Genomic DNA, 24618 nt, shown 5'->3' on the forward strand with positions numbered 1-24618 from the left:
AAGCCAATATTGATGTTCAGTTTTATTAAGCATATTGTTTAGTGTGTTCACACTGTAGCACATTGTAGACTTTTTATTGAGAAAGTCATCCTTGAATTTTATTTACATAATTCATATGTTTCATAATATACTTATTCTATCATTATAAAGATCTCAGAACAAGGTGTGTAATAGTTCATAGATCTTGAGTTTCTAAAATTTAGGTGGGAGGGGGGTCAGGGACAGAACCGCGAGCGATGGTGTGAGGGGCAAAGTCTTACATAATTTGGGGCATGGGGAATGAAGCTTCTCAGTTAAAATATTTTTTCAGACACCAAAACATAACATTTTGTTTTTGCTTTGTTGCAACTGTACTTTGTTGAGGTTGGTCCAAAGTTTCATTGTAGCTAGTGCTAAACCACTGTGAACCACACACACACACACACACACACACAATAAAAAATGATCCTTTATAATTTCTAATATTCCATATTTAACCTACATGTTGATTTGAATGGGTTAATTTTTTTTTCTGAAATGTAAAAATATATCCATACTATTGCTTGTCAGTGCTTGAAGTACATTTGAAAAGAAATATTGTGTTGCTGTTCATGTGAGATTGTTGTCTAAAGTTAAGTGTGGTAAAAAATCTACAAATTCTAAAGTATGAAATGTTTGTGATAGAGGAAGATAGGTGAATGTTAGTTAATTTGAAAATGACGTTAAGCTTAAGAACAATAATATAAAGTATACCAATATGTCTCTTTGGTATTACTAAAACTGTTTACGTATATAGGCTGTATATTAATTAGCCTTTATGTTTAGAAAACTTCTAAGCAATCAAGATTTCATTGAACCATTATTAATTGCAGTTCTTTAATAATTTAACTCGTAGTATTTAATTACACGAAAATAGATAGTAATAATCAGTTTTAATCCCAGTGTGTGTTGGGGTGTAGCCTTAATTTCTGTCTATAGAACATCATTTAGGATAGTGCCAACCCTACTATGTATTGTTTTGTTCCTATTTGAAAATATTTGATTTAGTATTTGTACTAGTGTTCATAAATGACTTGTCTAACAGTCATTGAGAGTCTTTTTGGCATATTTCTGTATTTATATGAAATGAACCAGAAAAGGTTTTCTATAAACATTAAAATCTACCAGAACTGATTAGTTTTAGTTAGGGCCTGGCATGGCCAGGTGGTTAGAATGTTTGACTGTTTTGTTGGGACTTGTTTTATTGTCAGAAGATACATTGCTGTCTGTTGGGTCCTGAAAGTGGGGGTAGTTATTCATGGTAAGCTACTCACTATAATTATTAAATATAATTCAAAAAAAGATACAATAGTTATAAAATAATTAATAAATATTAATTAAGGGTTAATATTCAAACAACTTCCTAGGAGTTACCTGGGCTCAATTACACCTTGGTTCAATGGCTTAGTCAATATGGCTGTATCTCATAGATGCCAACAACACGAGGTCAGGAGTAAAGGTAAAAAAGACCTGTTCTAGAAGGCATAATACTAACAGTAATTACAATACATACAATTGATAAAATTAAAATTCTGAGAAACTGAGACTTACTCCTGAATTAACTAATACAACTGTGTGAATTAAATGAATACAACATTCCATAGAAATTACACATACAGTGATTCTAAGCATGAATTCAGACAGAGGGATATATATATCTAGCTAAGTAATTTCTGCATAGGTTGGATGAGTGTTTGGGGTCATTATCTTCGTGGTAGTAGAATCCTTTACCAATAATATGCAAACCACTGGGTATACCATGATGGATCAGTGTCTGATGGTACTTGCGCTATTCCATTATTCCATCTATTTTGCAAATATCTTCCATCACCTCAGCAGAAATACACCCCCAAATTATCACACTGCCTCCTCCATGCTTCTTGGTAGGTACTATGCATTGAGGTAAGTATCTTTCACCTTTCTTTTGCCGGACATACAACCTACACTTTGAACCAAATATTTCAAACTTGGACTCATCCATCCATAACACCCTTTTCCAATCATCAACGGTTCAATTTTTATACATTTTAGCAACTTTCAATCTCTTGACAATACTTGGAGATCAAAGTAAAGTTTTTTTAACTTCTACATGACCAAATATTCCATTCTTGTTGAGTCTTCGTGATACTGTAGATCTGGACACTTTTCTGTCATTTGGTACATGGTTGTTTATCTCATGCTTGAGATCAGTGGCAGTCTTCTTTCTATCCTGAAGGCTGCATAAACAAAGATACTTAACATCAGTATTATTGAGTTAAGGTGTTCTACCTCTTCATTTCCTATTTTTCTTGGTCTCACGATCTAGGGTGTACTTGACAGTGTTTAGTGAGCATTTCAAGTCTGCATCAATTTGTCAGAGAGTCTAACCAGCCTCGCTTAAAGCTTTTATGTGAACTCTCTGCTCTACTGACAATTCACTATGCTTTTTGGGCCATGGCATGACAACAAAGCTTAATATATATAGTGTTAAACACTGTTTTTATCAAGGTTTATTTGTGGAGTGCTATTAAATTGATTTCTTCTAGCATATACTGGTACCATATGCTACCTCCTTGCTAGCTTCTTTCTATATAGTTAAGACACTGCATGGGGTATCATGACAGTTATTTCAGACCCTAAGTTTGATCAGTATTTTCATTCAAGCAGAACCCTTATGATATGCTCTTGGTACAAGTATATGGGAATTCTAAAGAATGATAAGTATTCTCACCCTGGCTCATTCAGTTGTCAACAGGGATCAGCAAAGCATTACTATAGTATTGAAATTACATTCTCTAATGGCATGGAAGAATTAGCCCCATAAAATGGAAAGAATGACAAAATATTCTCTTGTCCTAACACTTTTGCACAGTACTGTATATTGCTTAAAGAAGCAGATATCTGTATAACATTCAAGACTTTTCTTGCTGACTGTGGTTTGTTTGACTGTATAAAGAGCTGCCAAGAATGTATCTAGTTATCCTTAAATACCGAAACCTGTTTTTATGTCATGATACTGCTTTACAAGTTGAACCTTCTAATACCATATATGTACAATAACATTTGAAGTTGTTAAGTTGGTCAAGGCACACAATTCATGTGTAAATTATTTGTAGTATTTAATTTGTATGTTTTGTCAAACAAGACCAAAACATAAAGGGCTGTCAACATATTTTTCCAAGTCAAGCTAGGATATTAGAAATTATATAATTTGTAAATTAATACTAGTAAAAAAAAAGACTTTAAATTCATGTAAAATGTAATATTGTTTCACATATTAAGGCATAAATTATTTAGTTCAATTTTTACAAAATGGGGATGAAAGCTTGCATGTTAGAAAGGTCTAAGAGAAACTGCTGATTTTAAAGTTGTTTTGGGTAAATTGTTTATTGTGCTTCTACTTGTTGAGATACTATTTGCCAATTTTCAACACACATTCTAGTATTTTTCAAAAAGACTTCTTGACATAGGTGAAGCACACATGTATTGTTTCACACAATATTTCACATAAAATAGGAGTGGAAGTTGAATCTTTTAAAATCATAAGGTTTAACTTTTATTCTAGTCTTCTTCAGAGATAAATGGTGTATGTTTTGCTTGTTAAACCAAACAATAGTCAGACAGAAAATGTTAAGATATGCAAATGATCTTGACCGTCCACAAAAAACTGTTGCTTATCATCTTTCAAATGCATGCTTATTTATATAGATTATAAGTATCATCCAATTAACGATTTATTTCATGTGTACATTTTACTTATTGTTGTGTTTTTTATACGACATTTAATCCATTCTAAACTATAATGACATTGGAAATGAACTACTTACTTGCTACTGTAGAGACAGAACCATTTAATTGACTTATCTACCTGTATATCAAAGAGTTTATAAAACATCAGTACCCTTGGAAAACTGCAGAAAAAAACCAGCCTATGCCCAAGTCTTCTTTCCAAGTGACATTACTACAGCATCAACATTGCAGTGGGGAAAGAAGTAGGGATTTGAACAGGGATGGAAATGTACAAAGTTTTTGTAATCGACTTATCTGGTCAACAAGAAAAATTTGAAGCTAACGTAAGTACAGTAAAAAAGAGAAAACTTAAGATATAAAGCTTCTATGTCAATAATTCAGACTAACAATGACCTGATAAGTAGCAGAAAAGACTGCAAAAGTTCAGCAGCCATGTCAAGCATTAAATTGTCCAATAGTTCTATACAAGATGTTATCTAAGCTAACTATATAAGTAAATCACATAATACTCACAGACTTGTAGCTAATGCTAAAATGAAATTTGAAATACTAGCAGTCATTTATTTCTGTGCAAAGAAGATTGTATGACAAATTGTAGGATAACATGCAAGACTTTGATGATGAAATAAAGCATATTTGTGCAAATTTGATCATCTAACATCTGCTGTCTTCAAGTGGTACTTTTTTTTTCCTTTACTGAGTTATTACTGCCTGCCAGATAACCAATTCATATGAGAACATTACTCTTTTACCCATGTCTTTTACTTGTTTCAATGCATTTACTGAAGTGGCTCACCTCATGCTGTAGGATGTTTTAAAAAAAATATTCATTCAATCCAAGAACATTATCTTAGGCTGCTTCTTGTCATACAGGTCCTACATATATTTACAACCATGTACTTTTCATTTGATAGTATGTACTGTAAATGTGAATTCTACAGTCAGATATTTTGACAGTAATCCTCTAGAAGAACAACTCGTATCACTGACATCAATGTATATCTGTGTCTTAGACAATTGAGCAATTTTAAATATCAAAAGAAAATAATTTTTTTATAAAATACAATTTAGTTAGTTAAACAGATTTATATCAGGGATGAAGTATTGACTGTAAATTAAGAGGGGAGAAAATAACAGGCTTTCAGGGTTCCCACGCTTCATGGAATCTCCTGGAAAGTCCTGGAAAATTTTAAAAATCTCTTGGAAGATCTGGAAATGTGAAATAGTTCCAATTGTTGTCACCATATATGGTAATAGTGTATCTAGTTTGTTAACATCACAAGAAGTCTGAGGTACCTTGCTTGTCAGTGTGACAGTTATTTGCAGTAACTTGTGTTTTCTCACTTTTCCTGAGCTTCCAACTACAGGCCTAATTTTAGACAATAAATGTTTGAAGAGGGAAGCATGTGTATCCACTTTTCATAGTAATACCCTTGTATTTCATTTATAATGTTGTATAGGTGAATTTATTTCTAGTTTTTACATGCTATTAGTTGTACAACAATTTTTTTTTGTTTAGTATGACAGTTCAGTGTTTCAATGTATGGTAGTAGTAAAATAGAATTATTAAACTTGTGGATTTGAAGTGCAGTTTTGCCAGAGTCTATAGAGTTTTATTTAACTAACTACCTATCTAATGTATGATTTTACACACTTTTAATCTTGCATGATGGGTTTACTAAAGTAAGTACAGATATAATAATGACTGACTACTACAATTTTTTTTCATTTAAAATGGAAGATATTTCAAAATAAGCTAGTAATACTATTCTTATTTTTATTAATTTTATATGAATAACAAGATAACAAAGTAGCAAAGGTAAAATAATGTAAAAGTATTAGTTACCTGTAATAATTATTTCAGTCATCTCAGTATCCCATATCTGTGGTCCTACTGCTACAAAGCTGCAACAGTATTTATAAGTTAGCTGTTAAGTAACACACATGTGAAAGTTGTGTTTTGTTTCTAATTGACATCGATTTCTTTGCAACTTGAAGACAAATAATAGACAAAGCATATAACATAATACATGATTGCTCATTAGCATTACATGGTGAAAAGAGATTTTTGAGTCTAGAAATAGTGATTAAAAGTCACATTAACAGCTGAAATTTTATGTGTTCTTAGACTAAACCAGTAGTGTGGGAATATAATTTATAGTTTATTTTTTATTGGTTGCAAGTATGAAGGATTTTATTTCAGTTCAGTATCAGAATTCATTATGTGAGCTTAACCTACAATTGCCAGTATTATGGTTGCATGTCTGTTTGTTAGCAATTCTTAATACCAAGGTGATAATGTAATTTCAAGACATTTTATTTAATATATATATATATAGCTTTAGAGATTAAACAAACCAGCTACAAAATATATAATGACCATTTACAAATTTGTATCAGTAGAAGAGTTGTTGAAATTTCTAAGTTGAAACATTCAACTTGTCTTACATTAATTTAGTAAATCCATCCTCATTCCAATAAAGTATTCTAATTGTATCTCACAATTAGAAATCATGTCGTTATGAAAGATGTTTTTCTCCTCCACAAAAATATGTTAATATATATATATATATATAAAATATTTCATAAAGTTTGATTTTGTAGTTTGTAGTGTTATCTTAACACTGCATTGTATAATACTATTTCTTGGAAACATCCTGAGATTTTTCCAGTTATTTTCCTGGAAGCTCCTGGAAAATATTCCATTTGGAAGCATGGTAACCCTGAGCCTTTCAACAACCAAAAAACCAAACTTGTTAATAGAACCCAAAGGGGAGTGATGTGAATAAATCATTATGCAATTCACATATAAAAGCAATAAATGTTGCCATCGAAATTTTAAAACCAATGAAAAAGAACTACTTGTAAAGATAAATTCTAGTGTAATATAGATATATCATAATTTTATTCAAATTTGTCTTTACCTGTATGTACTGAGTGTTGTATTTAAATATGTCACATTTTCTCATGTATAATAAAATATGTCACATTTTTTTTTTTGTGTAATAAAAAGTGTGCATAAACAGAATGTTATTGAGTTCTTATATTCAATATAAGGAAATGGTTAAGATCCACATGATAATGTACATTATCAGCAAATCTTAATTGCTAAATGTGTCCAACATTTATTTTCTTAATAGTAAGGCCTTAAACAAAAACATAAACACTTACTATGGTGATATTGCACAAACACCTGTTTATTTATTTGAGCAAAGCACATTTCTCCCTTTTTACATGTTTAAGAAAAATGTTTCTATTCTCATAAATGTATTTAGCAACATGTCTTAATTATCAGTAAGCATGGTTAGCCACAATGTTTATATCATTCTAAGCATATTAGTAATATCTCAAGTTTATATAAAGTGATGTTATACATTCTTTGCCAGTGTTGACACCAGAGTTGTAGAATTCAGCAATCTCTAATTGTGTTAAAAGTTTGAGGAGAATTTGTAAAGCAACATGTTGCAGATCCTAACAAGTTCACATATGCCAAAGATTGTTTGCCTTGTTTTTTAACCCAAATATATTATTTTTACTAGAAGTCTTAATACTTGACTAATGCTCATATGGCTCATAAGTCTAGAAAATCATGGATATGTTAATGTTTCAAAAACAAGCATATACTTATCCTTATGCATTTTCTGGAATGATCACAACCTGCATGATATTAGAAACCATTTCTAGTGTGATATTTTCAACATTCTAAATGTATCTTTTTCATTTTTAGTGTAAGCTTTTGAACACCATTTGTAAGTAGTTACTTTGGAAGTAAGGTTACTTTGAACATAAATATGCCATAAAGTTTTTGTAAGTTCAACTTTGTGTCAAAGAATATGTAATGTTTAGACTTGGTTCAGGTACCAGTGATTTAATCAAGTAAAAATATTTTAAGTCTTACTCGAAATTTCTAATGTGCATTGTTTATATCTTCGAATTTACTTTTGATTTCATGAGTGTCAAAGTTGGTAATATATTACCTTGTAATAGTTTTAGTATTCTTGTAAGGTGTACCATAAATTAAAACTTTTATGAAACTTTTTAATTCATCAAAGTATAAATTCTTATGTGCTTATTTACAGGAGGCTTGGACTCTGGCCATTGTGCAGTTAATTGCTCTACTCTATAAAGATCAGGTAGATTTCTTTTTTTCCATTTTCAGTGTTAAACTGTGTTTAGTAAATTGTTTCTTTCATCCTACAGTATTGCTGTATGAGATTTTGAATAGTGTTTATAAGCATTCTTATTACTCTTTGCCATGATGATGCATCTAGTAACTAATAATATGACATTTTAGTTAAAACCAACTTTACAATTAATTCTAGTGTGTTCTAAGTTAATAAAAATACTACATAAGTAAAATATATTGATAGTAAAAAGGAATAAACTTCATGAGAAGTGGTAAAATCAAACTTAACTGGTTTATTGTCAACTTCAGAGAAGACTGTCACAAGCCCTCAACTGGTACTCATTCTTAGCTCTACAAACACTGATTAAGTTGTAATTTGCTATGAGGATTTTACACTTACTGTGTATTGATTTGTGCTGAAACTATTCCAAGTTTATAAGTAGTTTTGATAATTAATGTTGTTGATTTCAAGTCACGTTATTACAGTCAGTATGTTGGTGAGATTTATGCTATTTTTCATTCAGTGAACATAATTTAATGATTTTCTTTCACTCTTTGAACAGGAATATGAATCAAAATTACCTGTCATGAAGTGAGTGTTTATCATAAACTGACTTTTCTTTGTTGTAGACTGAATGTTTCATGAACATAGTTACCAAAATAAAGTTAACTTGGAGAAGATTTTAATATAATAATAAGTAGTTATACTTTATCAAGAAATAAGTAAAATCAGGGTTTTAAGTATCGTTGTTTAATTTACAACAGCATTTATGATGTATCAGATATGTAGCCATCCCTAAAATTCTGCAATTCATTGTTTTTGAAAAACATTATAAAATTGTTTTGCTTTATATAGGAAAACATTCTTTGCTTACTTAAGAAATTAGCAACTCTTGTAGCCAGAGTTTATTTACAAATACAAATTTGATGTATTTTGAAACAATGAAAAGCTTATTTAGTAGAACTGAAAATAAGCAGTAGTTGAAGTTAATGAAATTCTTGTACTTGCATTTCTGAAGTCAACAATAAGCCAGTGAAATTAGGTTTTCCACTTTCCCTCAGATTGTAAGCTTGCCCACTTACTACCAGTGTTTTAGATTACTCAGTATTGTGTAGTGTATGCACTACAAAATATATTACTTGTTGTAAGGAAATATTTCTAAAAAAATGCATGAAAATACAATTTTTTAGCTATAAAGAAAGGAATTATTTGATAAATTGTTTTGATTAAGAAGTATCCATAACAAATGTTTTTTTTTCAGGCTTTAGATTCTGTTAGTAACTCTTTGACTTTGTCACTTCATAGCTTAACAGCAACACAAATGAGACCTCACTGAAGTCAAAGTAATTACTTTACAGAGAGACAAAAGGTCAACTTTATTTCACAGACACAAAAAAATTTATTTATACAGTTTGCAAACAAAAATTATAAACAAAACAGAATTTCATCTAAGTCTAATAATGACTGTAAATCAGGTTTAATTTCTTAAATTTATAATATCTCAATCTATATTACCTAATAATGTCAAACACCATTAACCACCAGAGGCACCACCTCTCTGCTACAGTGTGACATTAATCAGTGGCAGGTTTCGATTCTACTAGTTAGTCATCTCCCCACTCTGTCTCAAGGACTCCAGACAACAAATTACTGCTACAATCTTCAGTCATCCATCCCTCCTGTGCACCAAAGCTCATGCTCAAAGGAAGAATAGGGTCAGTACCCAGGCAACCTTTGGCAACAGTTCTTCTGTACTCTTGGTCAGATACGACCCTAGCCATGGCTTCTTTTATGAGCAACAAAAGACCTTTGTCCAAGACAGGGCTTCTTCTAGCCCCTACCATATTCTCAATTATAAATTATCTGACTAGCTCTTCTCTTTGTACTTAAGCTTTTCTTCTGGAAAATGCTGTTTCCATCTTTTCTGAAATTCAAACTTATGAAGACAATAAGAGTAGTGAAATACGCATGTTAAGAACACATAGAAACTTCCCCAAAACAAATCCTTATCAGCACCACAATTCACATAATCTTATGGTTATTAGGTACATTGATAACCTTAGATGTAAGAATAGTAGGTGCAAAAACTAGAGGAAAAGCAGAAAATGTTATGCAGAGCTAACCTGAGTTTACTATTTGATTGCATTGAAAAAGATTGTACATCAGTTTGAAATGAAAAATAAGCAGGTTGTTATTATACATGCATGCCAACAAATACAGTTCAGCAGAACATGTGCAGTGAATGAAAAAAAGAGTTCTTGCTTAGATGAAGATTTTCAGTAAGTTGAAGGAAAATTGGAGTAAAACTGAGAGAGTTAACCACTATATACAGAACAATAGGTCTCCTGGAGTGGATGCATTATCCACATCACCTGGTCACTTCATAACTAGAAATAGAAAGATCACAGCCTCTAGTATTTCTAAACTTCTACACAGTTGATCTCACTAGAGAACCTGTATAATATTAAACCATGTAATTATCCAGTGACTCCATTCAATTAAGAGTTCAGCAATACCAAAGGAAAATGACTAATGACAATATCTAGGACAACAACCACTTCGCCACATTTTAGAACCAGCCTTTCTGTATTTTAAATATATGTTTATAATTTAATGAATATTCTAATATCAAACAGTTCTATGTACTAACCCTGAAGAAGCCACAAGGACAAAATGTTGGTTAAAATAAAAAGTTCTCTTATAAATATCTGGAGTATAAAAGTTGTTTGTTTCTAACCTTTCTATCACATAAATACCACTGTACAAGTTGTATTTGGCAGTACTTCAGCATCCATGGATATCTGAATTAATGTGACTGTAGCTATATTTTTACTCTTAGATGAACCTTAAAATTGGTAGAAATTAATTATAGTAAATATGTGAGCTGTCTAAGGAATATATACAAAAGATGCAAAGGGTGTTTTAGATTGGTGTGTAAATAAGTAACAACTGTGTGACAATATCAAAATTTTAAAATGTATATATGTATATCATTATTAAGGATCTTATTTCACCAGCACAATCAAAAATAAAATGTTAAGATTTAAGATAACGTTGACATGCATTTCCATAGTTCTTACATAAGTTTTTTAATTGTCGTTTTATTGTTAATTATTAAAGATTTCTTAGATATTTCTTATATATAACAATTAATAAATTACAAATTAATATGTAAATATGTACATCAATATAAATTACAAAGTATTGATTATTCAGATATAGATTTAAATACATTTTAGGTTTCTTCATATGTTCCTTTTTTTTTTTTCCTCAAGTATGTTTCCAAAATTCAGCAACTCCTTACGTTGGTGTCTTCTGGTTCGGAAAGTTCAGGGGAAGAAACGGAGAGTGATACATCCAAAAATTCATCAACCAATTTGAGTAGCGATTCATCAGCTAAGAAGCCTAGTCACATTTACAATAGTGACTCTGGTTTCATTCAAACTTCTGATACTTGTTCTTCTCAAAGCTGCAGCTCATCACCTGCTAATAAAAAGACACTGTCTAAATGGGATTCTAATAAGTGTCATGAAGAAAAGATTAAACCAACTGAGTTTTCTCAGAATGAACAAGATGACTTGGTTAGTCATGTGAACAAGTCAACACTCAAATCTGTATCGAGATGTCTACCAAATCTTACTGCAAAGGAAGAACAAGTTGAAAAGATGGACAGCTCATCATCTGGTTTCTTCAATGATTTCTTATCATCTGATGAAGAAAATAAGGATGAAACTTCACAGTGCATTCAGGCTAATGAATATCATCGAGAGGGGCACACAAAGTCATCTGCTAAACATCGAATTGTACATTCATTCTTGAAAGAAGCAGAAAGTGATTCCAGTAATGAAGATGAGTCTGTTGTTCCAACAAAACAACGTAGTCACCCCCCCATAGGAAGAAAAGGAAAAAGTAATAACTCGGTTTATGGAGTAAAGTGCTCTCCTTCTGTATGCTTTGAAGCTGCTCTTGCAGCAACTGCATCTAAGGGAAAGAGTTCTCTGAGGGATTTAGTTTGGGACAAGAGAAAAGATGTGCGTATCCTACATGATGGGTCAACTCATGGTCCTTCAGATGATGACATCAGGTTTGAAATGGTTTCAGTGTTGTTATAATATTCTAGTCCATACTACATACATAAAGAAGATCTCTTATCAAAATCATTCATATTTGTAGAAACTGTATTAAAAATTTCCCATAAATTGTGTTGGTGACTCTGTACACATATCGTTGCAACCTATGCAGTGCTATCACTAATAAATATTGCAAGTTACAGATTTAAATGACCATATGCATTCTTCACATTGTAGACTGAAATAAATCTTAACTTGTTTTGTAACATGGTTGAAACATATATGAAATACAAAGATAAGTTTGAAACAAACAACAAATAAAAGTAGTAAACAGTGTGACAAAATTTCATTGAAATTATATTTTATATGGTAGTTTAAGTTTGGTAGTTTCTACTCCAAATAAATGATACTTTCTAATGGAAGAAAAATAACTACTTTACAACTTTTCTCGTTATTCTGTATATCAAAATTTAATTGATAAACTTATACTACCTTCCTTGTATCAGAATTTCTTGTTTCCTTTATTATCTGTATTATAGCATTGTAAGTTCATTTATGTATGTATGTCACGATACAAAAGACTGTTTAGTGTAGATATTATTGATTAATTTATTTTGTGAGTTAGTATATTATGATTAGTTTTTCTTATAATAAGTGAGTTAAAAGCAGATGATTATTGGAAGTTGTGTTTATAATTCATTGATGTTGAGACTATCAAATATCACGTGCAATACATTGACGTCGAGAAGATAGAGATTTCTAGAAGGCAGGCAGATGATTAAGTGATAAACATATAGATAGTGTGAGATGAGTGGAAACAGCAAGCAGACAAAACAAACGAGAGACCAGAGAATGGGAAGTAGAAGTGAGGCCAAAGAAAAGGTTAGGAAACGAAAGTTAACCATCGTAGGAGTGAATAGCCTAATGGGTGATATGTTAAAGTGAGATTAACAGTTTTCTGACACTGTAGGAGAATAATTTGTCTCATCAAAGGGTGTTCTAAAGCAATTGAACCTGATTGTGTGGACTTTGACCAAAAAGCAGACAATTATTGGAAGTAAGCCTAAATACAAAAAAGCAGATGAGTATCAGAAGTTCAGGATACAACTGCAGTAACTCAATGAGGTGGAGTAAGTGAATTATACACGGAATACTAGTACAATAGAAATAGAGAAAGGTAGTTTGGCTTGTCAACTGAAATTCTAAAGCAACTGAATAGGCCTAAGTGGACCTTTAACAAGAAGAAGAGAACTATATATAGTGTTTATCATATGCCTGTGATCTCTATAGTGTAAATAATTTGTTGTAAATATGTTTAATTTGTTCCGAATATACATATATTATTTTGAAAACAAGTGGAGTGTGTGCTGTTCATTTATCGTTGAATTTATTGTTAACAAGTTACAGACACCTACTGTAGAAGAATACTAAGTCCAACAACAACACAGTATATGTTTATACTATTAAAAAGTATAAGCCTTTAATTGACAATTGGTAAACATACCTAACATCTGACAATATACATGTACCTTCAAATATTGAAATTTATTGATTGATCTTTTTCTATTTATTCTTATTTTCAGTAATCTCTTGAAGGATTTCACCATTAGTTTTCTTCACAGTGGATTCAACAATTTGATCCTGGATCTCATGGTAATTAATCTTGGTTCTTGTAGTTGGATTAAAATATAAAAATTTCATTATTTCTCAGTTTCTTTAAATAGAAAGGGACTTCATATTTTTATACATTTTATTAACAACTTAATTTTTAAGGTATAATCAAGAGTAATGAAATTTTCTGAACAAAAATAAATATCCTACATAGCATTGTAATTCGATACATCACAATGTACTACATTAATTGAAATATACATCTAAAAGTTCCTAGTATACTGGCATCTAATAAAATCTGCCATGATTCTTCATTTTATATCTATTTGATGTGATGAAACAAAAAATGAAAGAACTTGCTTGACTATTTCACACATTCAATGTAGACAAAAAAAAAGTATTCAACAGAGTATAGCAATTTGTCATGTGTGTAATATATATAGGTGTGATAATACCAGAAAGCTTTATCTAAATAAGCCAGGCAATATTAACTTAATTTGGTTATTCCGTTTTCTCTTTCTGAAAATGGAAAGGAGTTACCAAGGTAGTAAGTAACATAAAAACGAATTATATGTGATTGTCACATGATTAGACAGTTACTACTTTTGGAAATGTACAAGTAAAGAAAGAAATGTCAGAAAAACTAATTACTGTGTTTTTTCATTGCTTGGATGGTAATGAATTGAAATCAATTAAATGTTTATAATGAAGTGTGTACTTTGTGATGGAGTCTAGTAAAATAGAAACTATAAAAACATTGAGTAATTTTGATACTTTTATAGTGTATTTTTAACAACTGTTATTTTACAAAATATTATTTTAACACTTGGTATTAACACGTATATCTTAAACAGGAAATTCTGGATTACTGTAATTACTAATATTCAATTTTTCTTTTGTGAGAAGGATTCTTCATTCCTGTTGTTGCGTTAAAACAATTCCACTTTAGCAATATTATATCATATAAGCTTTTGGTATCTTCAAATAAAATATCAAAGATAAAAATGTAGTAGTTATTTTATCATATGATACATTGAAGATACTTCAGTTTTAAACTAGCTTAATTTGTAGCGAAAAAGATTATTCAGATAGTGGCAATATTTCAATTACTTTGATATGGAAATACTAATACTCTTATGATTATGTGCATGTAATAATGGCATATTTAGATTTTTATTTATGATTTTAATAGGTTTGAGTCTTATGCTTTGAAACAATAGTTAGTAATTAAAATTAACAATAAGTTGAGAATAAGCAGTATTTCAGATCCTCTGAAAAATCATATTCCCATCAGTCTTAATGCATTATGAGCAATGTATTTAATGTGAGGAAAGGGCTGAGTATTTATGACTAAACACTTCGGTCTTAATACATAATAATCAGGGTGATTATAGTGGAGAAAATAGATGAAGCTTTCTCGGGAACAAACATCTCATTTTTAATTTGTGGTAACTAGTGTGGTTAATGTAGAAGAAAATACTGACTTCTGTCATAACTAAAGACTTCAGTCTTATTGCAAGATGACTATTGTGGTTAATGCAGAATAAAAGGATGAGTTTTCTCATAAACAATGACCTCAGTCAATGAATGATGACTAATATGGTTAGTATGGAGGATAGAGGTGAGTTGTCTTACAACCAAACACCCGAATCTTAATATATCATGACCATCTTGGTTAGTGCAAAAGAAATGGGTGAAAATTTTCATGAACAAGCATTTTAGTCTATTTGCATGTTTTTGTGCATCTAATGGGATTTTTAAATGCTTATATTTGATTTCATGATACAACTTAGAATATTAGTATATTTTGAGTCTTGTGCAATTAAATGTTAAATTTAGCAGAAAGCAAGAATGAGTAATATCTCAGACTCGAAAAAAATTGTTATTCCAATAAATAAATTTGTTCTAATATCATTGTCATTTCTGTAAGACAGAAGTAGTTATATTTAAAACTTTAATAGCCAAATACAATGAAGATCTCTCAGTTTCAAAGCTGGCAAGCCAGGTTTGATTGTGTGATACCACAAAATATTCCCCACATTTTACATTTCAAGTTCATTATAAGAGTGACAGTTAATCCCTTAACATGGATGATGGGTGATAGGATGCTGTTGACTGGCTACATTTCCTTTGGTAGTGGGTCAAAATTAGGATGGTGGCCTGAGTAGCTTTGTATAAATGCAAAGTATAAATACTTCAGTTTTAGACTTTTTGGTTTGTAGTGACAGAGATTATTCATACAGTAGATGAAATGGTTTCATACATGTATTTGTTCTATAAAATGTTTGAAAACACATTGATATTTTAATTGCATACTTACAAGATTTTATATATATATGGAAACAGTACTTTCAGTGACTAAGAGTTTTTCTTGATTGACTGTTTGCTTTTTGTTCATAAATAAGGCAGAGTTTAATTAAAAGGAGAGAGTGTATTTCGATGCAATAGTAAGTTTTACTTTACCACCTTTTGCAAGCTCTGCACTGATTATTTGTGACCAACTGGTTGCTTAAGAATGAGTTGCTAATTAAATGTTTTCAGCAACTTAAAAGAATGAAAGTGTCTTTAGTATCATTTTATTCTGATTGTGAAATGTAATAAGGTTTTATCAAAGAATTTGTCACATAGTAGGCTTACCAGTAACAATGATTTTATGAATGCTACAAAAGTAAAAAATTAGAGCAGACTTTAAAATATTAGTGACTTATTTCACAAAGTGCATAAAGCATCTGGTATTTGCAAAAGACTTACATTTAAGTGAAACTAATAACCAGAAACTAGAATTATCAGTAGATGCAAAAAATTGTTTTAGTTTATCATTGATTTTTTTATAACTTTAAGCTGTTGAAGAGCTAAACTTTTCATGTTCTTTTTTGTTGATATTTGAACAGTTATGATTAATTATAGTCACTAAATTGACTTATGATTATCAGCCAATTAATTGATACATTCCTAATAGCGTGGTTGAGCTTTCAAGTCTTTACTCTGTGTTTAAGTCTATCTTGGCCCGGCATGGCCAGGTGGTTAAGGCACTCGACTCGCAATCTGATGGTCGTGGGTTCGAATCCCTGTCACACCAAACATGCTCGCCCTTTCAGCCGTGGGAGCATTATAATGTGACGGTCAATCCCACTATTCGTTGGTTAAGAGTAGCCCAAGAGTTGGCGGTGGGTGGTGATGACTAGCTGCCTTCCCTCTAGTCTTACACTGCTAAATTAGGGACGGCTAGCGCAGATAGCCCTCGTGTAGCTTTGCGCAAAATTCAAAAACAAACAAACAAACAAGTCTATCTTAGCAGTGTTTACAGTTGAAAGTTTTGTCATTCAAATCCCAGATGACACACTACGAGAGCTCTACTGAAGTCTTACAACAAGTATGTTATAAAAACAGTAGAAGAGAAAAATATTAGAATGTTCATCAGATTACCTTCATCGGATTTTGATGCACATATAATATGATATATTTTCTCTAAGTTTTACTTATTGGTTCAAATATTTGATATTTAATAATCATGTCAAATTTGTTATACTTTCAGAAAGTACTGTTAAAGCAAAATGGACCCATTTTAGATAAATCTCACTTGCTGTGGCTTCTTAGTTACTTTCTTCGTTTAGCTACTACATTAAGTCTTGGACTGCATCACATCAGGTAATCATGAAGATACTCAAATTGAAAATATTTAGAATCTACTTTGAACCTAACAAAAATCTTAAAATTGTCTGAATGTGAAAACATAATATTTTTCTGTGTAGAATCAAAATTTATCTGTAGATTTTAACCTAAGGAAAATAGACTACATTATGTATTGGAAATATTTGATATGTCTTTGCAAAATAATTTTCTCAACATAAAATATACTTCTTTTTGCTTTGTGGAATATTTCATTTCTCTTTTCAGCCATAAGTAAATGTTAAAGACAATAAAATATATTTTATAATTTCACAGTTGATTTTAAAATTTGTGAAGGTTAAAGGGTATAAAGGATGTTATGGTTATGTGTTACTTTTACTTTTCCTAAGTTATGTGTACACTTCTTGTAATAACTCTGAGTAATTCCTTTTGTGCAAGTGGTTATTGACAGATACTCTCAGAACATTAAGCATTACTTATACTATATATAAAAATCTGTGAGAAAAAAGATTTTTGTTATTATTATTATTATTCTGAACTAGGAAAGGGTTCAATTAACTCTTAATTCTCATTGGTTGAGAAACATTTTCTTCTTTTATTTATTTGGTATTAGGAGTGTTATGAGGCAGAAGTTGTTGTAACCTTTGCTGTATTGTAATGAAATTGTTTAAGTTCAGAATTCTATTTTAACTCCAACGTAGTTAACCCCTGGTTCTGTTTCATATATCAGAGAGTTGTGCATTGATTTTCTTGTCTGGAAGCTACTTGGAAGTTAATTCTTGTCTTCTTTGAAAATTCCCTTTGACTTGATAATATTCCATTATACACAACAATTATTTGTAATTAAAAAGAGAAGACCACACATTTCATATTCAGTGTTATCAGTTGAACTTCTAGTGGTAATATTTCTATTATTGTGAAGATCTTTTCAAACATAGTCTGATACGTTTTTTTTGGTATTAATTTTAGTTCCATTTTGTCAGTGGAAATCATTGGCTACTTGACCTTTGAAGGTGTGTCAATGTGTGAGGAGTTACAACTTCTCTATAAATCACAACAAATTGACCTTCGACCTCTTTTAAGACGGTAAGTTTACAGCAGCTAAATATTTCTATAGTTTTCAACTTTACAAACATAAAAATCTGTTCAAAGCTCAGTCTTTATATAATAGTTTAAGAATAACACATACATTGTAGAATGTAGTCATAATACAATAGACAGAATGCAAAAATATCAGTAGCTTTCTATTTCTAGAAAGAATGTGTTAAGTTTGTAATGAGCATAAGAAGAATATTAAAATTAAAACTCATCTTTTATGAAGCATTGTCTCATAGTTGACATAATTAATATCACGATTAGGTGAAAGTCATGGTTTCAAGCATTAAGAGTTCTTAACTATAGTATAATGAAAGTAATGAAGATAGATGTAAATAATAATTATTCCAGATCGATTTTATAATTGCAACTCATGTTGCTCACTAAAGCACATTTGTATAGTACTTTTGACTTTAATAGACTGAGTAGAACTAATATAAATGGAAAAGGATTCATTGCTTATCTTGAGGTATTGGGCTTCATGTTACAGTCATATGTTTAACAAGCAAAAATACCCATCCCCAGTGACAGGAAAAGTTAAGTTAATCTATCATATTAAATTATTTCATGGATTTTAAAAAGGTTAATTGTGTTGCACTCTTGGTTTCACTCAGAACCAAAGCTGCGAAAAGTAATTGTTGAGCATTTCAGTTATGATAAGAGCCGCTCAACAATAACGTATGGTAAATCTACATTTTTATACTTTAAGTTACATCACATTTTGAAATGTAAATGATAGTGTGATTAATTCCTAACAATTTAGTGTTGAATATCCTGCTTGTCAAATAAAATTTGGCATAAACATTATTCATGGCTGCTCTCCTGTCATTTCAAAAGTGAACATTGAGCTTTGCCTGCATGTGTAACTTTTCAAATGCAGTCTGGGTTTGGTTATTGTTATGCACAAAACTATAGAAAAAATTTGTGCTCTATCAACCTTTCAGATTTACTACTGAACCAGTGGGGAGCATAAGCTTGTAAAATTCTGATATGAAATACAAAGAGATGGTGATGTGCTTTTATTGGTCATAAAAATTAAATATTTCTATATCTAATGTTGGGCATGGCCTGGTTGTTATGCAGTATACATAAAATAATAATAATAGAGCAGAAGACTCATTATAGTTTGTCTGAGCTTCAGCTGTTGAGTGATACCTTGATTTAAACTATTGTGTCCAATATTGGAAAGTTTATGTTTATATAAAAACATTTATAATTTTCTCAAAACTTGTGTTTAAATAATTGAATTAATAAGGATGTACTTCTACTTTTTAGTGTGGAAAGAATTTAAAGGATTAATTGTATTGTGAAATGTGAATTTCAAATAATTTAAGAGATTAAGTTGTGGAAAAGAATATTTCATATTTTACATGTTATTATGTACTTAACTACGTAAAAGTATAGAAAAACTTTTACTTCCTTCGTGTTTACATAGCATTGTGTAAAGCTCTAATGTATATCTTTTCATTTGCATCGTAATTTTGAATTAAACATTTTTTATTGTAGAATTTATAATGCTATTTTTATCCTAGAAAGATGTCAAATTTTTTATTTTCAGAATGCACCTTCTTGTTACTGCACTACGTGAAATGATTTTTACAGTTGACTGTTATTGTCATAAGCCTATTCCTCGACGAGAAAAACTAGTCTTTCAAAATTTGAGAGGTGACTATAGTTTTTGTAATTTGTGCATATTTTCAAAAATAATTAGATACAAAAATATATTATGTTGTACAGTGTTTAAAGTGTCATTTTTATGGTAATTTATGGAAATTAGTATAGTTACAACAACTTATTTAGAAACTTTTGTGTTGAAATCTAAATAAGTGAATGCCAAGATATTTCTTAGCAATAAATCCAAGTTAAACATATTTTAATCCTCTGCTCAGCAGTATTTTTTCTTATTAATGAAGTCCTTCCACAACTTTTGCCTTTGTTTAAAAGGACTTAGAATAACATATCCCACCTTTGAAAGAATGTGATAAGTGGCTGTCTCTCATGGTTTTAATTTGTGTATAAAGAAACATTTTAGTGTACAAAAAAAAATCTTAAAAATGTAGCCATAATTTTTTTTCTACGCACTGTATCAAAAATAAGAAATATATTTTCTCTTACCTAAGTGTGGCTAACAAGTTTTATTTCAACAGGCAAACTTGTACGAATGAAAGATCTACGCCAGCTTTTCCTTCTTCTGATTCGAAATTACAGCCATGATGTCCACACAAAGCAATATTTAGCTGATGTGATCACAACAAATCACTCACTTTTCTTACTGCTAGATCGGGCTGTAAATGATGAAGATATACACGAAAAGTTTGATCTTCTTGATCATTTACACCAGTAAGTACTTCTTTTTGTATACATGTTCAAGCTAAAGTCATATATAAAATGCAGTTATATTTAACTTCCAAGATGATTCCTTACCTCCACACACAGAATAACCATATCCCTTGCATGTCTGTCTATGAGATTTGTATGCCATTAACATGAACTGCCTGTCACCTAAAATTCACATGTTTAACAAGAACTGCACTGATACATGGTGACTTCAACTTGCAACAATAACCCTCCATCAATAAGAGGACAACACAACTTCAATGTGCAGTAACTCACCTTAAGCTGTTGTTATCAAAATAACTTCATTCTTTTTCTTGACATTACCTTGAACAGGTATGCTAATTTGTTCAAAATCTATGTTCAGTTTACTGAGATTTGTGATTGTCAGCAAAACTTACATTTCTCTTTTGCCTGTCAAAGTAATTGAGTTTCGAACACAGGCCCTATTTCTACTATGGCTTCTGGAGGCTCGTTGACTGTTAAGGATGTTACAGGCATTTACAATGTGTGTGATGAGTTCCATTAAGCATACTGGGCCTCCTACTCTGATGTCCTTTCTCCTCAGTTTGTGAATGACCAGGTGAAAAAGGAATTTAATCAACTGTTTCCCCCAACTGGGTTTGCTTTGGGTATAGCCTTACAGGGAAAATCTTCATCTGTCAAATCTCTTTCTGGATATGATTTTTCAGGTATTTTCATTTCTTTACTTTTAGCTTGTGTCTTTTGATTCTTCCCATTCTTTACTCCATGAAACACATCCTTGGAGTTACACGTCTTCCTCCCTTGACTGATATTAGGGTTTATGCTGATTTATTTTTAGAACAACTCCACACTCTTACCCACATGCCTTGTTCTTCTTTCATTCTTGATTCTTTTGTTCTGACTTCCAGCATTCTTCCTTTCTTTTTCTAGATTCCCAGTGTTTTGAATATCTCTTGCCTGTTTGGGGAGTGGACCTCTTGTCCTCTATGTTGCTCTCTAGCTTCCTGTTTTTGCATCTTCCTCTTCTTCTCACCACCCTGCTACATCCCTTTTCTTCCTCTACCTGAGGTACTATATCATATTCAATAGGGGTTTCCAGGAGAGTTTCGTTCCCTTCTCTCTAAAATCTTAGCCTGTACCACTTCTTTTGCTCTGTCCCTATTTATTGTTTCTGTTGCTGTTGGGATGCACTCCTCACTAATGTACTCCTGCCTTCCTTCATATCTCTGATCTTCATCTGGCTTCTTTTCTTTGCCCAGAAGACTTAGGTGGTGTTCAGATTTCACTAGAAATCCAGGCTGAAGTAGCCTATCATCAGTCCTCGGTCACTTCAATGGTTTCTTGTCTTTCATGACCTTGCCTTTCATCTCCCATTCCTTGGCTGGATCAGTTCTATCCCTCGCATTCTAGCTTTCAGGCCTTTCTTTTCCCTCTTCTTCCTGTCCTCCTGCTACCTGACTTCTGGTTTGTCACTCATCTTGTCAGTGACTATCCTGTCAAGTTGGACCCTATGGGTGCCCATCTGTCCTACCCTTAGTTTCAGTTTTCTATGAATAGATGGGTTTTTCATATTTTCACCCACAGTCTCTCTCCATTTCTTCTCTCCCCCCTCCACTCCATCCTCTTCCTGTTTTCTTTTCTCTTCCCTTTGACCTTGTTTATCTTCAGTGTCTTGTGGATTTTGTCTCAGATCATACACACTATTGAGAAGGTATACACTCCTTCCCTGTGTTTTTTACTCTTGTATCTTGGGGGTCAATCTATCTCTTAATTGGTTCCTGATTGTTCCATGGTTCTGGATGGAGAATTTCCTTCTTCTCTGCTGATCTTTTTCACCTGATCTGAGGGTCAAACACCTTTTTTATACCTTTTTTCAATTAATCCATCCTCCAGATGTTTTTATGTTTTGTCCATTAGAATCGAGTATTCCAATTATATGCTCTTCACTTCAGCATGATGCTGGTCCTTTATGTTTTTCATCAAGTCATGAGGGCCTTCATGGACTGAGGCTGTGTTTCCATTTATGCATGGTCAATTGGCTTCTACTTGTCTATTCTTGGACAATGTTCTTTCACACCTCCTTTTTTCTGCAGGAAGCTGCTAGATTGGGATGACTTGTCATGTTTGTCACATCCTTTCTCATCATGTCTATGCATTACTTAGCATATCCATGGTTTGCACTTCTCATTTTTGTCCTGCGCATGAGATTCTCTCATTCCTTTGAGGTGTGAACACACGAACTTTGCAAGACCAGTGGAATCTTTCACGAGACCCATTGTCCTTGATTATGAAGGATTTTTCTTGGTGGCTAGTCCATACTAATACCATGATTGGCATTCTATTATCCCCCCCTCCACCAGATCTCCATCTCTTCACAGTAGCTTCCTTTTCAAGTTGGGATACATCTTATAATGACACTGTCTTCTGGGGTATGGGCACGAAAAGAAGGTGCACATCAGTGGTTTGAATTTCTCACTGTTTGTCAGGCATGTTCTCTTTTCTTACCACATCTGGTGGATCAGTTGGTCATGATTCACTCTGACAATTCTGCCGTCATTTCTTATATCACCCATTGAGGGGGCACTTTTTCCAGGGCTCTGTTTTCAGACATTAGATGGGTTCTTTCACATTGAGTTGGTCTTATTACACATCATGTATAAAGAGCCATTACTTTAAGTGTAGTATTTTCAGCTAAAAACTACACAGGTACAGACTAAATATTGAGAAAATATCAGCAAAGATCAAATATATATTTTAATTCTATAAATCTAACTTGTTCTAAATCAAAATAAATAGAAAAATTTGGTAAACAGTCTTTTTTCTTCTTTCTGAATCAAACTAGTAACCATGATTTAACATCATTTAGACAGTTTCAAAATCTTCAGATGTTTGATTTATGCCTCACTGAACACATTTCACCACCACCACCAATGAATATTTAGCCACCATGTTTCTCATTTGGTATGTTATAGATTACTCAACAAACATCGTTTTATTCAGTATGCTTTTTTTTTCCAAAAATAAATGAACATATTTTTTTCACATGTTGTAAAGGTCCAAGTTTATTATTGCAGTTCGTAGTAAACACAAATCTCAATATTCTAGATACATTTCTAATTGCTTAAAAATCAAGTTGTCCATGTATGTAGTATAACATGCATAAACAAATTTATATATAATGCATAGTGTATGTGTACTTCTATACATGTATATGTATAACAATATAACATGTTAAATTGACATATCTAATCAACAGTAAATAACATTCATTGTCAACTGTGAACTTCTCTAGCTATGCTGTCTACAACTATTTGTCTCCTATGAACTAGAAAACCCAACTTGTTTGATACTACAGAAAAATTTTGGGCAAAATGCAACAGAAATGAGCTTCTATATACTAATTCACTCAAAGTACAATAGGCACAGAGACTCTTCCTGTAACATATATCACAGTCCAGTTTATTTTATGTGATGTTTAAGAACATACATATTTCAATATACACTTGGAAGACTGATACAGACCTAGCAGACCAAAACATGCAGTCTCATATGGAGCCTCAGGATTTCTGTTAGGTAAACACTTACCAAGGTTTATCATGAAGCTCCTTCTGGATTCCAAAATCCTTTCAGTCTCATAGTATATCAGTCTTTAACATTTGCACCAACTGTCAGTGTTTTTTTAGTATTAAATCTAATGTTTTTCAGACAGTCTACTCCACAGAAATACTACTACTGCTCATTCTAGTAGGTAGCTCAGGAACTAAGGGTAGCCACATACTTGTAGCTATTAATCTACATCATGCAACTAACCTAACTTCCATAATCAAGAGGCTGACACCAAGTATTCTGTAGATATCACAAAACTCCATTTATTTTGTGTTCATAACTTCAGCTCATGATCCCCTACACCATTCCTACTATTGGTGTAACAATATGTAACACCATCTTAAAAATCTGTTTAAGTGGTAGCTGTATTGATTGGGAGTTTGATAATTGTATTGTTTGTCTGAGTCATGATG

At 31.7% G+C, this 24618-nt stretch overlaps 1 protein-coding gene across 1 annotated transcript in view; it reads left to right on the plus strand.

Annotated features, from left to right (window-relative positions):
* Window positions 1-24618, plus strand: part of LOC106464343 (protein timeless-like) — a 96281-nt gene that overhangs the window by 54979 nt on the left and 16684 nt on the right. Inside the window, exons 8-14 of the mRNA XM_022392591.1 lie at window positions 7827-7880; window positions 11150-11958; window positions 13528-13597; window positions 17091-17203; window positions 18155-18271; window positions 19839-19945; window positions 20428-20620. Coding sequence (XP_022248299.1) covers window positions 7827-7880; window positions 11150-11958; window positions 13528-13597; window positions 17091-17203; window positions 18155-18271; window positions 19839-19945; window positions 20428-20620 — 1463 coding nt within the window. The remainder of the gene's footprint in view (window positions 1-7826; window positions 7881-11149; window positions 11959-13527; window positions 13598-17090; window positions 17204-18154; window positions 18272-19838; window positions 19946-20427; window positions 20621-24618) is intronic.

This window comes from Limulus polyphemus, unplaced genomic scaffold (genome assembly GCF_000517525.1).
Source record: "Limulus polyphemus unplaced genomic scaffold, Limulus_polyphemus-2.1.2 Scaffold59, whole genome shotgun sequence".
NCBI lineage: Eukaryota > Metazoa > Arthropoda > Merostomata > Xiphosura > Limulidae > Limulus > Limulus polyphemus.